The sequence below is a fragment of the Podarcis raffonei genome, chromosome 6 (genome assembly GCF_027172205.1).
Source record: "Podarcis raffonei isolate rPodRaf1 chromosome 6, rPodRaf1.pri, whole genome shotgun sequence".
In the NCBI taxonomy this organism is placed as follows: Eukaryota; Metazoa; Chordata; class Lepidosauria; order Squamata; family Lacertidae; genus Podarcis; species Podarcis raffonei.
The window spans coordinates 5283037-5303466 of NC_070607.1; the positions used below are offsets into that span (position 1 = coordinate 5283037).

The 20430-nt window shown below is 45.6% G+C and overlaps 1 protein-coding gene across 1 annotated transcript in view; it reads right to left on the reverse strand.

The window, feature by feature from the left end:
• Positions 1-19693, reverse strand: part of SEC16B (SEC16 homolog B, endoplasmic reticulum export factor) — a 51530-nt gene extending 31837 nt beyond the window's left edge. The window contains exons 1-14 of the mRNA XM_053391249.1: positions 19591-19693; positions 17311-17574; positions 16042-16398; positions 14490-14581; positions 12465-12585; positions 11499-11649; positions 11145-11292; positions 9255-9412; positions 7720-7781; positions 6603-6738; positions 5217-5447; positions 3463-3560; positions 3000-3081; positions 562-679 (exon numbers count right to left, since the gene is read on the reverse strand). Of these exons, the coding sequence (XP_053247224.1) occupies positions 562-679; positions 3000-3081; positions 3463-3560; positions 5217-5447; positions 6603-6738; positions 7720-7781; positions 9255-9412; positions 11145-11292; positions 11499-11649; positions 12465-12585; positions 14490-14581; positions 16042-16337 (1693 nt within the window). The 5' untranslated portion in view covers positions 16338-16398; positions 17311-17574; positions 19591-19693. The remainder of the gene's footprint in view (positions 1-561; positions 680-2999; positions 3082-3462; positions 3561-5216; positions 5448-6602; positions 6739-7719; positions 7782-9254; positions 9413-11144; positions 11293-11498; positions 11650-12464; positions 12586-14489; positions 14582-16041; positions 16399-17310; positions 17575-19590) is intronic.
• Between the last annotated feature and the right edge of the window lie 737 nt (positions 19694-20430).

Below are 20430 nucleotides of genomic sequence, written 5' to 3' on the forward strand. Positions count from 1 at the left end.
CCTGAAGGAGCATCTCCACCCCCACAGTTCTGCCCAAACACTGAGGTCCAGCTCCAAGGGCCTTCTGATGGTTCCCTCACTGAGAGAAGTGAGGTTACAGGGAACCAGGCAGAGGGCCTTCTTGGTGGTGGCGCCTGCCCTGTGGAACGCCCTCCCACCAGATGTCAAAGAGATAAACAACTACCTGACATTTAGAAGACATCTGAAGGCAGGGAAGTTTTTAATGTGTGACATTTTAATGTGTTTTTAATCTTTGTTGGAAGCCACCCAGAGTGGCTGGGGAAGCCCAGCCAGATGGGCGGGGTACAAATAATAAATTATTAGTATTATTATTATAAATGGAGGGAGAACGTGGGGTAGGTGGGATCCCATGGGAAGAACGGTGCTAGTATCCAAAGTTAGGCCTGGGCCCTGTCCCTGTGGTTCTTCCCTAGTGGGCCCCACCCCTTCCTCGCGATTCCTCCGTTCCTATGAAGCTGGAGCGGTGTGGGACGCAGCCACGCTGCTCTCGGGGCTTAAGAACAGGAACTGGAATTGTGGGCCCTTGGTGGGTGTCCTCACCCAGCGTATCTCCCATGGTGACAATGGCTCTGGAGTTCAGATCTGCCTCCCCCACTCGATTGGACAGGATAGCAGCCAGATGTGGCCTCCAGTCGCCCCATTTCTCATCGGCGCAGCACTGCATTCGAAGAGGGGAGGGAGGGAAAAGGGAGGGAGGAATCAGGGCGCAAAATACATGAAACATTAAAATGCATTAAACTTTGCTCAACGTTTAAGAAACAGAAGAGATGTTTCCACATGAGATTGCCTTTCAGGAGATTTGCCTCGCTTCAGTTCACAAGTTCACAGCAGAGAATGGAAAAGAAAGGAAATGCTTGAGTCCTGGAGCAAATCCAAGGCTTTTGTCCTTAGGAGAATATTGTAGCTATAAACATATATGCCAACGCTGCTGCCTCCATGGCAGCATCCAACAGATGAAGGACTTTGTGCAACGCCGTCAGCAGCATCTTGTGCCGCTGTGGAACTTTCCTTTGCAGGACAGGCCCTGCCATGAGACAGGTGGGAGAACCTGCCTAGGGCAGATGCTTCAGAACGCTGCCAGGAAACTTGCTGTCAAGAACAGCTGGATCTTCCCCTTAGACTCTGCAGCAAAGGCTAATCATGCAGTGGAGCCAGTGCATGACAGCGCCACCCAGAAGCTTGGGAGCTCAGGAGCAATAGAGCAAAAAGGAGGCATTGCCAGAACAAAACCCAATCACTTGCCCCCACTGCCTATTCCACATGGACCTATGCCTAAGCAAGAGAACCAGGAAGGGATGGCAAAATGTCATCCATTACATTACATTACATTACGCAGTGCCTAGCAATCAAGCGGCAGCTACAAAAAGTTGAATCAGTGTTTCACCTTGGGACAGGGCATCCTGGCTCTTAGGATAAGGTCCTTGGGCTTACCTGCCCGGTTTGTCCCTATCTCAACCACCAGGGCTTTTGTGGATCCAAAAGGAACTTTTGTGGAACCACCAGGGCTTTTGTCCCTGTCATGGGAGAGGCAACAAAGCCCGGCCAACACTGTGCTGTGCTTTCCTTTCCACTGGTTCCAGCGGAAAGAAAGATGGCGGTGTCTACAGGCAGAATGCTGCACCGATCAGGGCGCCCTCCCACGGATGCTGGCACTTGGACTGGCAACTTCTGGGGCTGGGCCATGAGACTGTGTGCATGCAGGCGTGGAACCCCTCCTCAGGCACAGAAGGGGGGCTGCAAGTGCAAGCATCAGATCGTAGGACTGGCGGGCAAAACAAAGCTGCTTCATTAGTCAGGATTTTTCTAACACGCAGAAAAACCTGCCCTTCTGCACTTGCCTGGTCAAGAAGACAGTGCCTGCTGCTTTGTACTTGCTCAAGTGCCTAGTCCCAGTAATTGGCTGCAGGGACCTACACCTGGAAAATGCCAGCCTGCTCCATCCTGATTCCTAACCTGGGCTGGAAGAAGCTGGGAAATGGTGGCCGTAGCTCCGCCTCGATGCTGTTGATTGGCTGATCTACAGAACAGCATTTTGCAGCTGATGGTTTTGCATAAATGATATTCTTAAATGCCCAAAGAGCTTTGGCCAGGACGCAAACTATCAACAATAAGCAAACAATCCCCCTTGTATGAATGCCAGGTTTTGGCACATGAGGTGAATTAAATTTGCCCGTTGAGCTCTTCCATGCCCTTCCTCTTCTCTTCACAGCATAACAGAACATCACATTCAGACTCACCACCATTCACCCTTAGGACACCTGCATGTTAACTGTTTGTTTGGATGGATAGATGAATGAATGGAATCTAGGAAATTAGCTAGACACCATCTATCCAACAGCTAAAATGCAGGTTTCCTAAGGGTGAATGGTGGGAGGTTGGTGTTCATACGCTATAAGAGCAGCCTTTTGCGCCAGCAGAGTCTTGTGGACACTTAACTGAATGGCACGCGGGCAACAATAACAGCGCCTAACTATGGAATTAAAGCACCTTCAGGTGGCAGCCTTTGCTTTTGAGAGGCAGCAGGAGGGGCAAAGCAGAGGAGCACACAGGAGGGGAAAGAAAAAAAAACCTGGCCAATAATTTCTCTGGAATAAACCTCCTTAGGGGTGGAGTGGGTCTTCACCCAGAGCTGACACTGGGCTCTGCAGAGTGCCAGGGGGGTCTCAAAGCAGCGACCCTAGCAAACAGGAACAAGCAACACAGAGCGCCTTGGAAGCCACCCAGAACTGCTGTCCTGGTCTCTGCTTTGCCAGAGTGCTACTACTGTAGGTAGTTAGCTACCAGTTCAGCAAAGATCTGGTGACAAGGGGCCAAAGAGGTTTCCACCTGGTCCTATCAAGCTGCTGTCTGGGGCTTGGCTCCTTAGTCTAAACTGCCCTGGGGTTGTGTATCCCGGACCACCAGCCCTGACAGGTTCAGATGGCTGATCCTAGATGCAGACAAGATACTTAGGCAGAAAAGGCGGCAGACATCAGTACCAGGGATGCCTGAGGTATCCTTCCAGACATGAGCTGGAAAAGCGTTTGTAGGGGGTCATTGAAGGCCAGAGTGCTAGTGAACCTGCAACGAGATGGAAGAAAGCATTTTTAATAGACTTGGCAAGCGATGAAATGCTTGGCTGGTCTAAGACATTCTGTTGCCTAAATTGACGGACAAGGTGGTGCCCTCATTCATACATGCACATGCGCACACACACACACACAGAAGTTGACTGACAGTTGAACTTTTGCATTGCTTTTCCACCACACCCGAGGACAACAGCTAGCTTACAAGATGCAGAGCAGGCCTCATTGCACACAAAGCTCTGTCCTCCAACATGACCCAACAGTTTTCTGCACACTCCAGCATTAGCTGCCTCATTCTGCCTAATGTTAGGGCCGGCCCTACTGAAATCCAGAGAAAAGTGCACGGAGAGATTTTGTGGTAGTGGGTGCTACATACCCACTCACGACCCAGCTATAGGTCCTCGGGTCCATCTTGCTTGATAGAAAGAGAGCGTGGCCCCACAGATGGTTTCTCATGGCCCAATCCAGAGCTTCCTGCAAGAACCAATAAACAGCCAGCTCTCGACATTCCGTCAAACTCCCCTGTATTCTGTCGCACTCCAGCATTGCTAAGAAACAGAAGCCAGTAGAAGGGACTGTGCAGAGAAGGGCTGGCTTAGTGGTCAGAGGCCAGGATTGAGTTCCACAGACAAGACATTGGTCGACCTGAGGCAGGGGCATCAATGAGGGACAGAAAGTCCAAGAGAAGCACTGGGAAAACACTGGAATGCTCTATGTCCACTCCTTCATATGAAATTATGATGCTGGCATACATGGCTCCCTCTTCCTCGCCAAGATGCTAATGTGAATGCCAATGAACAGGTACCCACATGCATTTCTGGATTTTAATTTTTCAAGGGACAGGTATACATTTAACCTTTCTCTCCAGATGGCACCTATAAATTTATTTGAAAATGGAGATGTACCTTCTCATTGTAGTGTCACATCTGCTAAAAGCAGCCAGGCCTGTTATCACCAGACACTGAAAAGACTTAGAATCATAGAATCATAGAGTTGGAAGAGACCACAAGGACCATCGAGTCCAACCCCCTGCCAAGCAGGAAACACCATCAGAGCACTCCTGACATATGGTTGTCAAGCCTCTGCTTAAAGACCTCCAAAGAAGGAGACTCCACCACACTCCTTGGCAGCAAATTCCACTGTCAAACAGCTCTTGCTGTCAGGAAGTTCTTCCTAATGTTTAGGTGGAATCTTCTTTCTTGTAGTTTGGACTTAGTTGGGGCTAACCTTTTATCATGCTTCAACAAAGTGGGGGAGATAGCCTTACTGGAAAATCTTACACACCGATTAAGAGTGGCAAGGGGGCAAAGCAAAACAGAAATTATTTGTGATGTGGTACAATTTTATTATGTATGTTAAAAATGATTCACACAACTTAAATCCACATCCAGCACCCAAAAGACTATGGATGATTCAATAAAATATATTTGACAACTCTGCCCCCTCCCCTCTCTCTCTTTCTATTTCCTATGTACACCAATATGTCTATTCAACATGCAATGTTTTAATCTTCTCTTTATAAGAACTGTACAATGTGCTTTCACCAGTGCCCTTTGTTTTTTTCCTGTATTTAATAACTTTTTGCTTTATTATTTCTGTATTGCACAATTTTAAACAGGTGCTCTTTTACAGATGTGAAAACCTAAGTGCTTCTTAAAATTTAACAAAAGAGTTATTTACAAAACAAACTAACAAATTATGAATATGCTGTTGGGCGTCAGACCATTGGATTGTCTGCCTTGACTGGCAGCGGCTGGCCGAGGTCACAAGCAATGGTTTTTCCAAGCTCTGCTACCTCAAATCCTTTGTAAGAGAACATGGGGCATTCTTTACACAAAGCACAACCAAAGTTAACAGTTTTTACATAGTGCTTTGCTTTTTGATGCTACTTACAAGCAACGCTGTAAGGGAGGCCACCACTGAAAAGTAACAGGCATGCACTGATTTTTGCTGGTGTGAACATTGCTGTAGCAGAAGTGGCTTCTGTGCTGCAGTGATTAATTTGTGATGGCTCAGACACAGGAGAAATCATTTGATGCAGCTGGGATGTGTGTATGTGTGCGATCCAGGCCGTTTTCTGTGAATTAAACCCACAAGACTTGCCACAGAAGACATAAGCTTTCAGCTTACTTTTTTCCTGCCGTAAAAGAGGAGTTTGGTGAACTTCTCCACTCTTTGCTCTGGTGTGGCGGCACTTGGGACAATCTCCCCTGTGAGGAGGTCTGGAGTCCCACAGCCCTGCACTGGCCACTCCTCATCCGTCAGGTTGATCAGGTTGGCTGCTGGCTCTTGCCTTTTGTACCTTTCCCGGCGCCGGCTGTCCTGCATTAGCAGCTCAGCTGTATCTGAGCCCACCATGGACTGCAAAGGGATGAGGAGAAAGCACAGAGGCTACAGGATTCAGACGTAATTGCAAACATTGCAAATTTTACAAATGTACCTAGTTGGACAACAAACAGCTCAAACTCCTGAAACTTGCGTACTGACACTACACAAATTCTCAAATTGCTATGCGTTCTTTTCTTAACAGCTTGCATTTTTAATTTATATTATTTATTTGCATAACGTTTTATGGGTCTTGACCGGTGAAAAGCAGGATAGATTGTTAAATAGACATGCATATTGCATGGTGCCAATTATGTCAAACCCTCTCCTTAAAAAATGGAAATAAAGGTGACATTTTGACACTTCTGACATTTTGAATATAAAGCATAGGATTGACAGTTTCAAGTTCACGCTGCACATGATTCAAATTTATTTCAGGTTTTACCGGAAAAGGCCAAAAGGTCTGCCTGGTATTATACCCAGACCTCAAAGCTGAACACTTGAGAAGGAAGAACAAATACCATCCCCTTTCTTCTAGGGTTTTTGGGAAAATAAGGGTAATGTAAGGATACCAGACATGGGATGTGGGTGGCACTGTGGATTAAACCACAGAGCCTAGGACTTCCAATCAGAAGGTCGGCGGTTCGAATCCCCAGGCTGCGGTGAGCCCCCGTTGCTCAGTCCCTGCTCCTGCCAACCTAGCAGTTCGAAAGCACCTCAAAGTGCAAGTAGATAAATAGGTACCACTCTGGCGTGAAGGTAAACGGAGTTTCCGTGCGCTGCTCTGGTTTGCCAGAAGCGGCTTAGTCATGCTGGCCACATGACCTGGAAGCTGTATGTCGACTCCCTTGGCCAATAAAGCGAGATGAGCGCCGCAATCCCAGAGTCGGCCATGGCTGGACCTAATGGTCAGGGGTCCCTTTACCTTTACCTTTAAGGATACCAGACATTGAGAAATCCTTCCAAAATCAATGGGAACCTGCACTCACTTCCCAGAGGTCTGGGTCCACACTGCACATACAGACTCCAACACCAAGGAAGACATCAGATATCAGTTGCAAAAGTGATTGGGGAGGGATAAAGGTGAAGTCTAAGAAGAGGAAGTTGGTGAAAACTTGACCCACAAGGGGGTATGCTAGCCAGGCTCTCTAACTTATCTCTGCAAAGATTCGCCCCGTAGGAGATACACACCCCGTTCTGCCGGCAAAGGAGGAGGAGGAGTTTCCAAAGCAGGGCAGAATCTCTGCTTCGGCTGGAGTCCAGGTCACAGCCCACAGTTGCTCTGCGCTGGCAAAACGTCATCACGTCCACCTTGTGCAGATCCTCCCTGGAAGAGCAGAAAAGGGCGCAAGGACTTTCAGATCCATAGGTGGCCCAGATCTCGAGGACTGGGTAGATTTGGAGGTTTGGAGGGCTGCGGAGGACAAGATTCCCCATTCCTGATCTATAACATTTCCAAATGTGACCCCTCCAAACTGAACGCACTCACACACTCTTGTTGAAGCAAGTGTCATCCCGCAACTCTCCGGGGCCTTTCCCCCGTCACTTTCCTTACTGCAAAAAGTCCAATTCTGCAGGTAAGTTGGCTTACTGCGCAAGACCTCCCAATCAACTATAACTGTGCAACCTGAATGTGTAGCTACATGACTGAATCCGTCCTGAAACCAGTGACTGAGCACCCTTCTCGACAACTCAGCAATCAATGCAATAATTTGAATGCATAAGCAAACCCTCTGGCTTTTGCCCAGGCGCTGGTGTGAGGAGAATCAAATAATAACGACAGTTTAAGAGAGCGTTCACCATGACAACTACTTGGGGGAGGGGGAGAACTTTTATTTCCACCTTCCCTCACCCTCAACTTTTTATTCTAATCCCATATCATTAGAACACTGTGACCTGTACAACATGTTAAAATAGCCTCCTGCAGCCCAAATGGCAGAAATGAAACACTTTCTTCAGGCTGCTCTAGTGACTGAAACAGAAAATCCAACCAGCACCCTTCCTCTGATAGACAAAGAACACAATTCACCGGGCAGTTTTTCTGTCACAAGAAAACAAGGAAGAGCTGCAAAGGAGGGTTTGTGTGCTCTTGAACAGCTCCTATTCATCTCAGTGGGGCTTGCACAGCTGAACACCCTGGTACACAGCGCCCCATGAGTCAGATCCCCTGACTCCCATTTTGCTACCCATCAATAACATCCAGAGTCTGTTGTTGCCTGGGACGTCTCAGCTTGCTTCAGAGTAGGGCTGCCTCACGGCTACGGTGGAGAATGAAAACTTAAGTTGTACTCTTTCAGAGGTCATGTACCTGATTAGAGGTCCTGGGAAAACTCTCAGTTCTTCCTGCTCAGCTGTATCATGTAGGATCACCTGGAAAACAAGGAAAGAGTCAGTGAGTGGGATTCGGATAATTGCCTGCACTCACTGTAGCTAAAGTGGTTGTAGAAAGTATGCTATGTTGTGCTTGGTTTAGGCATCTAGGGTTGCGTAAGCTCTTTGAACATCTTCCTGCCCTTGTCTCTCTTCCTGGGACACGCAATCAGGCAACTGCAAATTTGCTTGTGCAGCTTTCTGGTTTTATGCATATCTGAGGGATCTCCCACAAGGAGAAGGGGACGACAGAGGACGAGATGGTTGGACAGTGTTCTCGAAGCTACAAACATGAGTCTGACCAAACTGCGGGAGGCAGTGGAAGACAGGAGTGCCTGGCGTGCTCTGGTCCAAGGGGTCATGAAGAGGCGGACACGACTAAACGACTAAACAACAACGAGGGATCAGAAGTGTGTGTGTGTGTGTGTGTGTGTGTGTAAGCTGCCATTGGCTTGTGCAGTTTTCTGGGTTCGTGCTAATCTGAGGGATCAAAAGAGAAAATATATATTCTTCCATTCAGAAGCACACAGGAAATAATTATAAGCACAGCCTGTATTTTAATACTTTGTTGGAAGCCACCCAGAGTGGCTGGGGAAACCCAGCCAGATGGGCGGGGTATAAATAATAAATTATTATTATTATTATAAGAAACGAAAAAAAGAAGTAGAAGGCCTGAAAAGAGGAGTACCAGAAAGTGACAACTGATCCACCTGCCCCAAAACACCAAAACAAATAATCCGCAATCCCGAGGGGAGTTGTTTGGAGCCCAGTTTCCCCCAATTTATCAAATTATCCCCATTTCAGGTAAGCCCACATATACAGGGGCAAAGCATGGGACTGGTGTCATCGAGGGATGTGGGCTATGCAAATAAAAACAGTTACAAACGCATAGAAAATGTCTCTGTAGACAAGCCCTAACAATATTATGATGCCTGCACAGTAAATCAGCTGAAGCTGAAAGGTAATGGCTTATCTGAGGCAACCTAGTAAATTTATGGTGGAGAGATTTGAACAATGATATTTGTGACCCCTTAATAACTAGAGTAGCTATTTCATAGGAATCCCCATGGCTAAGGGATCACAGAATAGAGTCTGCAATATAATTTTTTCCAGCTGCCTGCAGAATCTCTGCTTCCTTCTTTTTAAAAAGAATGTTTCTACTGATTGTGATGAACCTTGAAATGGATGTTGGGTGTTTCTGCCAAACAGCTGGAAACCGGAGGGTGTCTAGAAGACGCTTTAAGCAAACACCAGGGGACAGGCTGATGTTGGGAGGTGCCAGCACAAAGAAGACACAGATAATGGAGTTGTTAAAACAAGGCTCAAAGCTGACTGACAGCAAAATAAAACAAAGAGAGAGGTGAGGCAGGAATGAAAGAGTGAAGTCAAGACTCAGGAGAAAGGACTGTCAAAGCAACGGAGGGCAGATTTGCAACAATCCATCACACTTCCAAGGGGCAAGTTAATGTTTACCTCCAAGCTGTGCATTTCGACAAGAGCAGGTTGCCCATCTGGTGGGTAATTAGGACATCCTCGGACCAGCTGCCCCGCAGCTCCAAAGCACACAGGTACATGGGGGACTCGAAACTTCAGAGGTGCCACAGGGTGAAGAGGAACTGGCAGGTCTTCTGCTAAATGACAAGACCAGGACCGTTAGTGACTTGTCATTGGCTTAGGCCAGGGGCTGATCCCAGACTGACAAGAAAGCAAGCCAGCTAAAACGCACATCAAATAAGCTGCTCGGTGAACTGTAAATCTGAAAGCAGGCAGGGAGAATAACTTGTCATAGGGGGTGACAGTGAAGGGAACAGAACTCAACTCAACAACAGAAAGCAGGAAAGACATAGAGGAAGCTGATGGGGTAACACAAAAAGAGTTTGGCCAAGTTCAGACACATGTTGGGCAGCTGCAATCTTTGCACTGGGAAGGTGGGAGCTTTTGTGTTTTCAGGCAAGTGTGGCCCCTGCATCACACATTATTGTAGATCAGGGCTGTGGAATCTGGCACTCTCCAGATCTTTTTGGACTCCTACAACTTCTACCCATGCCAAGTCAGTGTATCTGATGATCAGTGATGTTGTGAGTTGTGCTTCAACCACATCTGGATGGCTACAGGTTACACCTTCCTTGTTTTATATCCACGGGGAAGGGGGAAGATGCACAGCCAGGACCCCCACCACACAAAGACAGGGGCCATCCAGTAAGTGGCTGAAGTGAGCCTTTGTCTGACATGCCTCCTGCCAGACTCTGAGCCCCAGGCTAGAAGGATGCCTGTCGTTCAATGTGTCTAAACAAAGAACTGACTTGGTCTCACAGGAGGACGTGATTTCACAAGCAAAAAGGGTACATGGATGAGAAGTACAGATCACTATTTCCTGCCAAACATTCCCACAGCTTTTCTCTATCATAGTTTTCGTCTTCAGCTGAGCTCTGACACCAGAGTTAGAAAAGAACTTGAAGGTAATTCACGTGTTCTGTCCAAATCTGCTCCTGCACCATCCTTCCACTTTTAAACTCAAACCTCACCCCTCTTTTAGGTGATGGGAACACTCCCATGTTTAGACACACACAAATAGCATCATTTATTTAACATATTCAGAAAGGACTCATTCAAGTGCCAGGAAACAAAATTCCTGCGGATCTGTTGTCTAAGGTTGTTAACAGAGAGAAACTTAAGATTTATGTACAGCGTTTGCAATTGGGTTAAACCACAGGTAATACAGGTTACACAGAAAGGGGGAGGATGTTAGGATACTGATGTTCCATTTCACCTAAACAGATGTGTGGAGCTATTGTATGTCACATGTCTGTTTACATTCCAGCACAGCTTGCTGTGTATAGCTTTTGCATTATGCTTATTGCTCTTAGACATGAAGGAAAGCAGACATGTTTTCTTTGTCTTGATCTATGCTGAATAAACTGCTTGTGAATATGCTTTACACATGCCTCTGTCCGCCCTTCCGTCGCGAAGAGTTTGTTATCTCTGCTGGCTTGCGTGCTCAGCTTCTGAAAGGCTTCTGAAGCTCTGAGTCGCACCTTTTGATGCAGAACCGAGGACTGGAGTTTGATCGGCTGCCGGCCAGTGGGCTGGAGCCAGCTGGGGGTCTGCCAATTGCCCCCGTTCCCTTGGACGCATCCCAACACTCACAAGGTGTCTTACAGTGCAAATGTTGAAAAGAAAAGGGCTGAACATGCACAATAACAACACCAGATTAAAAACCTATATAGGGGGTCAGATTGGAGGGATGAAAAAAATCCACGCGAAGAAAGAATGCACAGTGGTGGCCCTAATGCTAGCCTCAAGGTGTTGGCAAATGCCTTGGTCACCCACACACCAGCTGTTACTGCTGTTGGAATACCTTACCTGCCTGAATGGGGCTCCAGTCCTTGGAGGGAGCTGCTTCGTAGAGGCTGGAGGGGTCGTACATGTACTGGCTAAGCTCATAGCTACTCGAGCTGAGGCCCGATTCCTTATACTTTTGGAGCATGCTTGGTTCCTCAGGCAATGGAACCTACAATGGAGAAAAGGAGCAGGGAAGAGGCAGAATAGAAGGAACGATGGTCTTGATGAAAGCAAAGGAAAAACGAACTGCAATACCCTTTACAAAGAACTTTAAAGCTGGCATTTGCTCTCTAAGGCTCTCAGGCCTATCCACGTAGCACCAGCTGGGATGAGGGAAGAAGAAAGGATACCCTGGACAACCCCCAAAGCTCGCACCTCATGCGCTGGAACACTGGTGTTCTCCTGGAACTTCCACTGGAATTCATCCTGAATCTGTCCTTGTTGCAAAGGATAACTGTAATTTATATCATAGGTGCCATCTTTCTTTGAAACGTAATTATCTTCGTAGGACTCATGCCTCTTAGACCTTATTGAAGAAGGGTAGCAAAAGGTGGGGGGGGAGATAGAGAGATTTTGTTTACAAATCTGTTGGCTGCACTCTCACAGAGAGCTCATGCATCTCCCCACAGGAGAGCATGGTTATGCATTAAGGGCACATTTGCGCATATTTTGAGGCTGTTTGGGTTCCAGGGTCTTGCTCTGAGTGAAAAACAAAAACAGATCTATTAAATATGACCTCTTAACTTTGCTTTATTGAAATGTTTGCAGTGGTTGGATTTTAGGTTTGCTGCAAATAACAGGGCAACATATCTAGTTCTCCAGGACCTACACAGAAGAAGAAGAAGAAGAAGAAGAAGAAGAAGAAGAAGAAGAAGAAGAAGAAGAAGAAAACAACAACAACAATGAAGAAGAAGAAGAAGAGTTTGGATTTGATATCCCGCTTTATCACTACCCAAAGGAGTCTCAAAGTGGCTAACAATCTCCTTTCCCTTCCTCCCCCACAACAAACACTCTGTGAGGTGAGTGAGGCTGAGAGACTTCCAAGAAGTGTGACGAGCCCAAGGTCACCCAGCAGCTGCATGTGGAGGAGCGGAGACGCGAACCCGGTTCACCAGATTACGAGTCCACTGCTCTTAACCACTACACCACACTGGCCTGCAGAGTGCATATCCAGGGACTATATTCACCTGGCAAAGGTCTCAGGAGCCTCCTGAGGGGAAACGTGCTTCCCTGAGGCACATTGCAAGAGCAGAGAGTCACTAAGTGTCCTTCACAGACACTGGATTAAGGAGATCTTAGTCATTTCCCAGTTGGGTGGGTCAACTCATGGGATTTCCTTACCAAACTGGAGTCCCATTGTGATGCTCTGCAAAGCCGCTGCTTTCTACCCGGTGTTGATCTCTGTAATAGTTCTGGTCCCAGTAATTTGTACCTTCACCCCAGGTATCTCTCTGTCTTGGATCTACATGCTCAGAGAAAATAAAAAGGAGCAGCTCTAATTCCAGGTATCTGCAACATTTAAAAACTGATAAAGCTACCTTGGAGACACCAGATACGATTGCCTTTTGTTGTCAAAAGGGCTATGCTTAGAAACAAAGTACATCTGATTACAGGAGGCATAAAGCCATGTACACTGGAGGGTTTTTTTACACATGTGAATACACAAACATAGGCAACATGTGTGCACATACTTACACACCGGAACTTACAAATGTTTGTTCATTCTTAAAATTTCTATATTGCCCCTCATCAATGATACAAGGTCTGTTCACTATAATACAAAACAATTCCAATAAAACCATATGAAAAAGTGCCAGAATCCACAGTAGAACAGTCAGCTACACCCCAGGCACCAGGATTATCAACTCACAAATGCTCGGAGGAACATTTATAATTTGTTAGGCTCAGTCAAAGGCTCGCTCAAAATCTACCTTCAGATTAAGAAAGGTCTATGTAAGATTGGAACCTGGCAGGGGCAAAATGGCCTTCCCCTCTCCATCTGGCCCAAGTTCACACCTAAGCCATACCCTCTCTCCCCTCACCACCCCTGATATACGCCCGCCTTGAGTGGTTTTTGCCAGATTGAAATATGTCCTTGGACTCTGATCATGCTTTTGCTTGCCTGCCTGGATGGAGAAGGGTGGGTGTGGGTGGAAACTAACCTACTGTGTAAAGGTAAAATTCACACTCGTGCTCCACCCACTTTAGCCTCTGGTTCTGCGTTCCACTTGCATGTGGCCAGTCTCTAGCTCTCCTAGAAAGAAAGTTATGCAGCAAAATGTGCCGGTACTTTCTAAGCAATTTCTGTGAAATGAGAGTGGTGTTGGCTACCACATTTATTTTTTCTGAGAGAGAGATCTCCATAATCAGGACCAGCAGAACATAGATGATTTCCCATGGTAAGTATAAGGTTGCCAGGGGCAGCTGTCTCTCTGACTCTATGTCATGCCATGCTCCCCGTGGCAGCCATTTTGTTATGCCATCCCCACTACATGGCAGCCATTTTGTGACTGGCACCCCTAGCACTCTCCCAAAATTTGAAATGTGCCCACTAATCCAAAGCGGTTGGCAACCCTTGTCTTACTATATTGTATCCAAATTGTGCATGATGGTTCCTCAGATTAAGGAGTGAATATTCGCCTACGTTTGGATAGTGTTGGACATCATTTTAAATCAAGATAACAGGCTGAACCTTTCAAAACTTCTAGATTCTATCCACCAATTTCAAAACTGCATTGATTTTTTGGTTTCTTAAAATTCCTGTATAACTCAAGGTATAAATCTATTAGTAAATAAATAAATCTGGGACTTTCAGGGTCTGTAAATGGGTCCCATGAAATGGGATGACATTTAGGCTCAGAACTGGTTCTGAAAAAGTACTGAGAATTTTGAGCCTGTGAGACAAAAAAATCACATTCTTGCTGAGATGGACTTCTTTTTTAAAAAAACAATCCAGAATTTATCAAATGAGGAGGGTCATTGAACAAAGCAAATGAGACAATGGTAAATCTAACCACAGAGAATTGTTGGGCTGTGTACATTTAAAGCACGTCTAAAATACATGAGTTCCCCCAAAGAATCCTAGGAAGAGTAGTTTGTAAACCACAGTTCACACAATTTATTTTCTGGGTTGGGGAAAAGAATGGGGATTCAATGTGGTTTCAGTGTGTGGTGTGTACGCAGCCGATGGCCTTCTACAACACAGAGCCATGAAGGATAGACAGAGGTAGAGGACAAGCATGGCGTAAGGAAGGCTTTGAATATGTACACACGCACACACCACCAGAATGAATTCCAGAATTCCTCTTCAACTCAGTTCCATCAAGTATTTTTAAACCAGTTTTGTTTCTGTGGAGAATGCAGTACCTCTCTCACTCTGCCAGGTTTGGGGGTATCTCTGGTAGTCGCCATGCGCATAATCTTCCACAAAGGTCCGGTGGTGGTCTTCATAACCTTGCCTGAAGCGTGGCCCAAAGGAGAGAGAGCAGAAAGGGAGATGGAGGAAGCTGCTTTGGGTAACTGTCTAAATTCCTCGTTATTTGTGAGGATAAAAAAAATCAGGAGGGAAATGCTGTCAGAAACAGTTCCAAAAACTGCTATGGAAGGTAATAAATGGGCTATAATGACCACTTGGTAATTGAAATGACCTTATCTCCCACTTCCAGCTCTGTATTTGATCATTGAAAAATATGAATACAGACCACAAATAAATCCCTTGATGTTCTACTTACTTTACCTCACTGATGCAATGAATAGCAAGCCTGTCTATAATTCACCAGGGTGAATTGTGAGAGGAGACAAGGCAAATGAGATCAGGAATGAGAGCAGGAGCAAGTTACAGGATAAAGAAGCAGTGTGACTACAACAGTAGATGTGATATAGGAGATACATAGGCCCAAATCAGATAAAGCAGGAAATCATGGTTTCTGCTATGTAAACAAGCTGCAGCAAGCATAATGTTTGCATACTCCTCTTCTTTCACAAGCTTTCAATTTCAGTTCTGAACTAACCACGGTTCCCCATAGCATCCAAATTAAGGGAACTGTGGTTTGTTTCAGACTATGTTTAGAGAGAACTAGTTGGGAGCTAACCGTGACCTGTTTGTTTTCTGGAACAATAGTTTAAATCAGGGTTAGCCAACATGGTGCTCTCTAGATCTTGTTGGACTCCAACTTCTATCAGCCCAGCATGGCCTGTGATTAGGGATGATGGGGGCTGCAGTTCAGCAACTTCTGTAGGGCCCCATGTTATAATAATAATAATAATAATAATAATAATAATAATAATAATAAAAATTAGTTAACCCTCTCCTCCTCCTTTGGAACTATTTTGATTAAATGCTCTGCTTTGGAGTTCCACACAGCTACATTAATATAGAAACAAAAAACATTGGAATTGAAGTAATAAATGAATGTTTGAGGCCCTCTGTATGAAACAGAGGGCTAGGAGACTACATGGAAGAAGAGGCTATGCTGATCTCTCTGCAAAGTCCCCCAATCCTTCTGAGTGTTATCTTTCTCAAGTCTTAATAAATAATAATAATAATAATAATAATTTATTTGTACCCCACCCATCTGGCTGGTTTTCCCCAGCCACTCTGGGCGGCTTCCAACAAAGATTAAAAATACATTAAAATATCACAAATTAAAAACTTCCCTGAACAGGGCTGCCTTCAGATGTCTTCTAAAAGTCAGGTAGTTGTTTATCTCTTTGACATCTGATGGGAGGGCGTTCCACAGGGCAGGTGCCACTACCAAGAAGGCCCTCTGCCTGGTTCCCTGTAACTGCTCTTCTCGCAATGAGGGAACCGCCAGAAGGCCCTCGGCGCTGGACCTCAGTGTCCGGGCAGAACAATGGGGGTGGAGACGCTCCTTTGGGTATACTGAGCCGAGGCCGTTTAGGGCTTTAGAGGTCTTACCTTGAATATGACTGGTTGGGATAGCCAATTTCATAATACTCTGCTCTGGAGTTTGGCCTCCTATAGTCCTGGAGTCTTGGGTGATGGGCGGCATGGTGGTATTCTACTCGAGCATCTGGCCAAGGCTGAGGCCTAGCCCAGGGTTCATGGTGGTACAGCCACTCACTGCTGTGCCTGGATTGAGGCGGTGGAATGCCATGGGAAACTGCCCTCCATGGGCCCCTCTCGTAGCCTTCCACATGGGGAACATGTCTCCCTTGTGGCTGGGGCTGCTGCGGTGGGACGCATGGGTCCATCTTGTACTCTCTGCAGGGCCTGCTTTCGTTCAGATTTCCTTACCAAACCTGCTTCGGCTTCCTGCAAAGATAAGCATAATTGTAAGAGAGGGGACACAACAAAAACAGCCCGTCTTTAAAATGAGATACACAAAATCCCAAGCTTTCCATGCCTCATGGTCCTCTGAGAACACGCATTGGAGCACATGGGCAGTAGCCTGCAAAGGGCTCCCGTGTAAAAAGCAAGGAAGCCCTTTGACAAGCTCAGTGGCAGGGCAGGTCACAGGTTCAATACCCGGTGTCTAAATAAATGCACTAAAATTGTATGACTTAGTGCAAAAGATGCGTCTGTGTAAACACGTTGTATTTTACTTTGCTTTATTTTGAACACTGAGTTTGTTCAGAGGTTGACATTTTAGGCACAGAGTTCTGACAGGCTAGGAACACTGAATGGACAGCATTCAACATGACTGATCTCAACATTTAACAACAAGAATTACAAAGCACTTTTTCTAAGTCCTCAGAGAACTTCACATACACTATTTCGGCATCTTACAGCAGTCCGGTAAAACTGTGGCTGGCATATGACCAACTAATAAACTCATAACTGAAGTGAGAACTGAATTGAACACTTATTTGCTCTCTCAACTAGTACATCCCTGTATTCAAAACACACCTGCGAAGAAATCTTAAATGCCATGTTCTGTAAGAGCAAAAGGTATTTCTTCCCCTGCTGGCCCATTTTTTAAAGTAACCCATGCCCCCTATATTTTGCACTACTCATCTTTGTCAACCCATCTTCGGCAAGTCCTAACATCTGACCCTACACAAATGGTACTGACTCAATTTGTTTTTGCTTTTGTTTCACACCCACATCCTAGCAGAGCAAACCGAGTTTCAATGGGATGTTCCAGGATAAATCCTGGGGTGAGCAACAATATTCCCACCAGCACGTGAGCTTGTTTACACACACAGACACACAGACACACCACACCTGTTTAAAAGTGAGACCACCAGCTACAGCTCTAAATGCCGGCCTCAGTCCTTCTCGTCCCCAAAGGCAGCTGTCAAAGTCCGCCTGCCACATCACTTGATGGCTCACTAACTCTGAGCCTGCGCTGGGTCAACGCTCCCTGCTTCTTCCTGTGCCAAAGTCCCAGCCACTTCCATAGCACTGATTAAGCCGGGCAAAGGGCGCCTGGCCTGCTTGCTCAGAGACAAAGATACCTGTGGCTGTTTCCAAACGGCAGAGGGGATCCTTAGCAAACAAACAAAAAAGGCAAAAGAGTTTTCCGTATGTAGAAATACCAGGGAGCAGGAGAATTTGAAAACCCAGTATAGGGATGGCATTAATGTTCAGCATTTATTTTCTTTTTTTCAAAAAAATTTATTGGGTTTCACAAAATTATAAACAAACATAAATCATCAGTGGCGTAGCATGGGGGGTGCAGGGGGGGCCGGCCGCACCGGGCGCAACATCTGGGGTTAGGGCAAATCCACGGGTTAGGGGGCGCAAATCCACGGGTTAGGGGGCGCAAATTACTTGCCTTGCCCCGGGTGCTGACAACCCACGCTACGCCACTGTAAATCATAACCTTATTAAAATTACACTTATTAACATTGTTAAGTGACTTCCTTGCTTCCCCTTGGTTGAATTTCAATGCATATCCTTTTAACGGTTTTCCAAATCATAGTTCTTACAAATTTAACTTGAACATTAACATCCTTAAATCTTTTCATTTTGAGACTGAACGTATTAATTCATTACTTAACTTATATAAAATCCTAAGCCAATCAAGTATCTGCAAGCTGTTTTCAATTAACTTATTTAACTAAATAATCATTAAATTTTGTCCATTCTTCCTGATACTCCTCCTCCTTCTGGTCGCGGACTCTTCCGGTTAGGTCAGCTAGCTCCGAAAACTCCATCATCTTCATCTGCCATTCTTCCACCGTAGGTAATTCTTGCGTTTTCCACTTTTTAGCCAGCATCTTTCTTTCTTTCTTTCCTTCTTTCTTTCTTTCTTTCTTTCTTTGCACCAGTGTTTTGCCTCACATCTTCAAACATCCTTCTGCAGGCATAAGGGCCCAAAAGTTCTTCTTTTTTGGTACTGAAAAGTAAGTTGCTCCAAGAAGGAGGTGTACAGAGGATTCCCTTCCCTGAAAGAAACTGTTCCAAAGCAATGTGCAGCAGCAACTGGTGAAAAAGCACTGTATGTTGCAGGACTAACTGCACACTCTGAACCATGCGTGGCCCATTCAGAGGAAGTAAGCCCCACCAGACTTGGCATGTCACCCCGTGACATCTTTTCGACAGTCGTCCACATTGTATTTGTTTGTTTTTTGTATTATTAATTGAATTTATATACCACTCTACAGTGGTACCTCAGGTTAAGTACTGAATTCGTTCCAGAGGTCTGTTCTTAACCTGAAACTGTTCTTAACCTGAAGCACCACTTTAGCTAATGGGGCCTCCCGCTGCCGCCGCACCACCGGAGCACAATTTCTGTTCTCATCCTGAAGCAAAGTTCTTAACCCGAGGTACTATTTCTGGGTTAGCGGACTCTGTAACCAGAAGCGTATGTAACCCGAGGTACCACTGTATATCCAGAGGTCTCACATAAAGTTTCCATCCTTCCCCCCCCCCCCCCATCTTCCCTAATGTAATTATTTAAGTTACAGATAGGTAGCCGTGTTGGTCTGCCATAGTCAAAACAAAACAAAAATTTCCTTCCAGTAGCACCTTAAAGACCAACTAAGTTAGTTCTTGGTATGAGCTTTCGTGTGCATGCACACTTCTGTGTATCTGAAGAAGTGTGCATGCACACGAAAGCTCATACCAAGAACTAACTTAGTTGGTCTTTAAGGTGCTACTGGAAGGAAAAAAAATTTTTGTTGTAATTATTTAAACAACTGGTGCTTTTACACACACACACACCCTGCCCCCAGCTAGACCTTTCTGTGCTTAAAAATCTACCAGTCAACATGCCCACTTGATTTAAGCATTTTAGAGCAAAGTTTTACACAATTCCTGCCAGGGTTAAGTCCTTGGGATGCAGCTGAAAGAAAACACAAGTGACTTTAAGGTACAAAAGAAGGATTATTAGAATCAAAGGCTCCCCGCCCACCTTCAGAGAGGGATCAAGTTTCCTAAAGACGTTAACAAGTTGCATTTCATGCATTCTGCTTTTCCCCCTGTCTTTACTTGCCTTCTTCTTTGAAATGACTTCCTTTATTTATTGCTAATGCTTTAAAAAAAAGGGGGTTTACTTACACCACCTATCACTAAAACAAAGTCTTTGCTTATGGCTCTACATCCCATCATGTCAACAAGCAGTGCTTCTGTCTGGCTTATTAGCATAGCCACGCCCACAGGCATTCCCCGCCACGTCAGCTAGTCGGAACCTTCCAGCTGGGATCCTTGCTTGCCGCCGGAACGTTAGTTACGCGCACTACAAATAAGGGAAAAGGTAGGCGGCCGCATTGGCACCGCCATATAGAGAAGGTCACTTCGCTACTGGGCAGAGGAATGAATTCCTTGGGCGCCTGCAAAGCGTTTTCATGCCCCTAATCGCTCCAAGCATCAAAGTAGCTGCACATATGTCAGCTATGTCTTGAGACAACTGCACCAAATGCATTTTTTTAAAAAGAGAGGTTTTATCCCCATGGAGCGTTGTTTGCCATGTTATTGTTATTTATTGATTAAATTTGCATGCCACCCTTGATCCGAAGATCTCCGGGCGCTGTACGAGTTATGGATTTTGCACTCTTGTCTGCAAATGCATGAGAAAAAGTGGAACCTGCAACAAAACGTTGCAGTGCAGAGTGCTGCCTTTTCAGGATCTGAGCCACTCTCTTCCCCCTCTTCGCACCTCCCTTTCCAGGCGAAATTATTATTATTATTATTATTATTATTATTATTATTTATTTATTTATTTATTTATTTATACCCCGCCTTCCCCAGCCAAGGCCGGGCTCAGGGCGGCTTACAAGCAATAATAAAAACAAGTTGAATGATTACAACTTAAAGACAAAATTAAAACACAACATTAAAATATTGAAACATTAAAATATTAAAATGTAGCCTCATTGCAGGAGGAGAAGGAAAAGAAAA